This window comes from Takifugu flavidus, chromosome 7, assembly GCF_003711565.1.
Source record: "Takifugu flavidus isolate HTHZ2018 chromosome 7, ASM371156v2, whole genome shotgun sequence".
Classification (NCBI taxonomy): domain Eukaryota; kingdom Metazoa; phylum Chordata; class Actinopteri; order Tetraodontiformes; family Tetraodontidae; genus Takifugu; species Takifugu flavidus.
This window is the reverse complement of record NC_079526.1, coordinates 5,961,793-5,966,379: the sequence shown is the minus strand read 5'-3', so window position 1 is coordinate 5,966,379 and position 4,587 is coordinate 5,961,793. Positions and strand designations below refer to the sequence as shown.

General features: G+C 50.6%; 1 protein-coding gene across 1 annotated transcript; it reads right to left on the bottom strand.

Moving 5' to 3' along the window:
- Positions 1–661: 661 nt before the first annotated feature.
- On the bottom strand, positions 662–4,385 carry fstl3 (follistatin-like 3 (secreted glycoprotein)). Its single transcript, XM_057038882.1, has 5 exons — positions 4,151–4,385; positions 3,670–3,852; positions 2,144–2,359; positions 1,849–2,076; positions 662–1,771 (listed from the first exon to the last, which is right to left on the bottom strand). Exons 1-5 carry the CDS (start codon positions 4,218–4,220, stop codon positions 1,719–1,721), a joined length of 750 nt encoding a protein of 249 aa, XP_056894862.1. The 5' UTR covers positions 4,221–4,385; the 3' UTR covers positions 662–1,718.
- Positions 4,386–4,587: the final 202 nt, after the last annotated feature.

Sequence of the window (4,587 nt, the reverse complement as noted above, 5' to 3'; positions counted from 1 at the left end):
TAACATTTAGCCCGTTTTATACGTTGGTGCTGAAACAATCCCTCGTGGCACTTGTTCAAGCTAACACGCCATTTTATTCTGTGGCCTGAGTAATAAAAGGGTACTTGGACGGGGGTGTAAATATATCCCTAAAGTCAAACCAGATGGTGCTGCGTGGTAGCAGAAATGCACAAAAACAAAGGAGGGTCCTGACACACAAGAGTGAGTCAGGACCAGACTGCACCCTGCAGCCCCCCGATGCCTCCCGCCTAATGCGGAGCAGGAGGAGCTCCCCAAGGAGGCGAAAACCACCCGGCCTGGGTTTGATTGTCCGTGGCTTCTTGCACGAGGCCTGTCAGAGGCCGCACGCACAGGAGGAGGGCTGTAACCGCCGCACGCAGCCTGGCTGGCTGCTCCAGCCGGGACCCCGGTGCTGTAAAAACACAGCGTGAGGGAGAAGTGGTCCAAGTCCCCCGCGGGGGCACGAGTGTGATCTCATTTTGTTGAGACTGGCGATGATTAGGCCTACAACGCTGTTTAAACAAGCGTATATCACACGCAGCCTCACAGTTGCAGAAGAGCGCATGTGTTGTTATTAAATGTGGTTTGATGGCACGCAGACAGTCTGCTGAGGGGAGGGAGGCACGTTCCTCTACGACAAAGACAAAGAAGACGATGAGGCGACAGTTATTGAGCTTTATGTTGTTCTGAAATGTCAGTACAAAAATACAAAAATAACGTATCCGTCAAATTTCACAGTAGGTACACAGGTAAGTAGAGGACACTGGATATACAGGAGAGTGGATGAACTCTTCAGAGAGGACGCCGGTCGTCTGCCGGGGGTCACCTGATGATGTTTTCCAGGTTGATCAGGGGTGCTCCGCTGGCAGAGACATGGCGCTCCTTTTCCAGACAAATTGAATTTTCCTTTTCAATCGGGTTTTGTCTGTCAGCACTTTAGGACGGGCGTGGGGCAGGGGGGGGAACAACAGAATCAGCAAGAATGACTTTGAGAAGTTCTGGAAGAGGGCAAAACTCAACTCAGGAGGTGTGTTTGGGGGCTGCAGCGACAGACGCCAACAAAGGCAGCGCGAGCGCAGACTTTAGGGATCAACGGGTGGTTTGGATTAAAGTCTACGTAAACACGATGGAGGCAGACGGAGACGTACACATGTTTTGTTTAAAGGCCGAGGCCGCTCCTCGAAAAACAAAGAAAACTGTAGGTGTAGTGTTTAGAGTTGGCACCAAACTGTAACCACATTGGCAGGAAATGAAGCGCTATCAAGTTCCTTTCCATCAGCTCAGGAAGAAAAACTGTTTGTTTGTGAGGAACAGACACTAAGACACAGACACTGGGGGAGGGGGGTGGATAAAAGGTTGAAACAGGCCTCTGCCTGTGACCGCTGTTGTACATACACCAACAACACAAAATAAATACACTTGCTGCATCAGTTTTCCCAAGGATATGTGATTTGTTGCTAGGATTTAAAAAAACAACAGCATATAAATAGAATTTGATACCTTCTCCAATAAATAGTGGTATTCTATTTACAATATGCACACGTCTCCCAAAGAGCTCATGTTCACATGTTGGCCTCTGTCCACATCAAACCTGCTCTCATTGTGTACAAAGGAAAGGAGGAGCGATTGTCATAGCAAAAGTGGTCATCGTGGAAAGCTAATGGTGTGAAACTCGACGATTCTTCTCTCCCAAGCGGGCCTCGCCGGCGGCCGTCCGTCTAGACGGCGTTTTCCTCGCTGCCTTCCTGACTATGAGCTCGCCGAGGAGGATCTGCAGAAAGACGAGACACGTGTTGGTTATCTGTTTACGCGCAGTAACGTAGGGGGCGCCGTTCCTCCTGTCCTTACTGTTGCAGTGGCCGTAGTGGTGGACGCCAATGGAGTGGCCGAGGAAGCAGGTCGCCCGGCGCAAGTGGCAGGCGCTGAGGTAGGTGACGTTGTCGTTGCCGCAGATGGCTGGTTCGGACGGCATGGGGGCGGGGCAGGGGGCCGTGCGGCACACGACGCAGTGGGCGCTGTTGGTCTGGTCGGTCACACAGGTGTGGGTACCCGGACACACCACGTTGGAGCAGGACTCTGCGGAGAAAGGCGTCGGTAAAGAACCCGCTTTTGGGAACGATTGGACCCGGGCGGGTGAACTTACTTTTGCAGCCGCCCTGGTACATGACCTCCAGGTCCGGGTGCCCCATGCAGCGGGCCATCAGCAGGGTGCACTCGTCCTTGTACGACTTCCCGTCGCTGCCGCACACAGCGTGCTTCCGGGAAATGTGGGAGCAGTCCGGGGAGCACACGCACTGGGGCCTTCCCATCTTCATTTTGCAAACCTTCCCGGGGCTGCATTTGACCCCCTCACATGTGTCTGGAAAAGCAGAGCGAGCGTGAGCAGTTGCTGCATCAGCACGTCTGCAGACGTCAGGCGATCCCTACGTTCATTTTCAGACCAAACAAGCTGGAGCTCTGGGGGTTTTCCCCAGACCGTAACACACTTCTCACCTGGCACAATATTTACATTCATCACATCTCTTTATTGACCGTTACACAGAGGGACGTCTCGCGCCGTGGAATGTGGGTCCGCGGTGTTTTCATAACAGATCTATGTGTACCGCTGCACACGGCCTCAGCCCCTCCTGCCGAGGGCCGGAGGGGCTGGAGTTCACATGTGTGGAGAGGAATGAGGGCTCCTCCGATGCTGCATGATGTCAACGCAGGGGAGGAGGTGTAAGATGACATGATGGCGAGTCGAAGCAAGCCAAAGCACATGAGGCCTCTGCCCAGGACCGAGTCCAGATGAGCCTCTCATCACATATAAACACGTTGCCTATTTCCTGCCTGCTCTTTAATATCCTGCTCTGTTCCTTCCTCTCTCTTTTGGTTCATTTCATCCCTCATTTCATTCCCTCTCTCAAACAAACGTAGGTGTCTCAAATCTCTCCGACGAGGCCACACAATTCCAAACCATTAGGCTAGTGTTGTGCGTTATGATTCCCAGACGCGGCAGCATGTGGCAGACATTCGCTCCAGCCCAGAGGAATGTGCGTCACTCACGGGAGCGCGCGCGGGGCTCCGTTTCAATTAACTTCAGAAAGTGGAAACAAAAAGCACAGAGGATCTATTCTGCAGCCTCGTTCAGGGTCCGTGTGACGCAGCTCTCTGCTCTTTTGAACCAGGCTCGCTGCGCGACAAGCTCAAGAATCCTGGCGCGCACCTAAAGAAAAGATTTTAACCGGACTTTATGGTCGCAGAGAGGTTCAGAGGTTTGGCCGGCCACGTCGCGCGTTGTCTGTAAAAACAGAATCGATCTGTGAAGCTGTTTGAACCTTCCAAAGATCACTTTAGCGTCTCCGGGCAGCTGGCTGGAGTTATGTGGAACGCCTCTCCAACCACGTCTGCATTTTGTTATAAAGGGGGGAGCTATTCCAGATCTTCACTGGTAAATATCCTGATTCATAAATAACATGGTTTCAATTAGCTTACACAAACTCTCCAGGAGAGTCATCATGGGTAATGGAATATTCAGTTGTGACGCTCCGACATTTAAACCTTATGTCTCTACTGAGGAGCCAAATAAACATTTGACTCACGCTTGTTCCCCTTTTAGAACACACAAAACAAACAAAAAGTGGAATCTGGCACTGGCAGACCGGACTGGCTCCTCCTGCATGGGATTACCTTTGCACGGTTTACAGGCGACGATTCCCAGGAATCCCAGCAGGCTGACTTCGTTCATGGGCAGGCTGGTGTTGAACCACGCCGTGTCCAGACGACCCCCTGCACAGCACTCCTCTCTGGTCACCCCTCTCATCAGCACCATGTCGCACTTTTGGTCCTGACTCTGCAGCCAGCACATCCCAGCTGGAGGGATCATCACACACAGTTAAATCACCAGACATAATACCAGTGTACTGGAGCGAACCTAACTGGTTAACTGGTTTGTTTAAACTCTGTTCGAACCCATTAAGTGAGCAGTTGATCCTACAAGTTTTTCTGGTCTCAAAAAACATAAAGTAGAAAAGCTCCCCTTAAGGTTTTAAATCTGTGTATTAAAAAGATTTTTTTTTTAAAAAAAGAATTGTTTAAAAAAACATTACTTGATGATTTTTAACAAATGCTGCATTTTTGTCCAGTTAGGAAACTAAAAAGAGAAACTCACCATTTGCGGGATTCCTCCCAATCTGATACAGAGTGATTATCATCCCCAAAACACAGACGGAAAAGCTCATTGTGCCTGCGAGCCGGTTGAAAACTCCCCTCTCAAAGCGTCGCCTGTCTTTGGCAAATGTCAGCGAGCAGCGGCGTTCCGAACAGAGCTGATGGGTCTGACTCCGCTTGTGGACGTTGCTCCGTATGTGAATGGATGTGTTGTGGATATGTGATGTTGTTCCCCCTCTGTATAAATATTTAGTCCAGATGGAATTATGCTGATGGGATGGGCGATCCTCTCAGCCAGTAATAATCCAGGGCAGGACACAGTATGACTCAATTTCCACAGCCGGGAAGTGATCCATGCCCTGGAGTGCCAGACACTGGGCACTTATATGACCTTACAAACCATTCTCACCTCACATTATGCTTATTAAAGGCTAATTA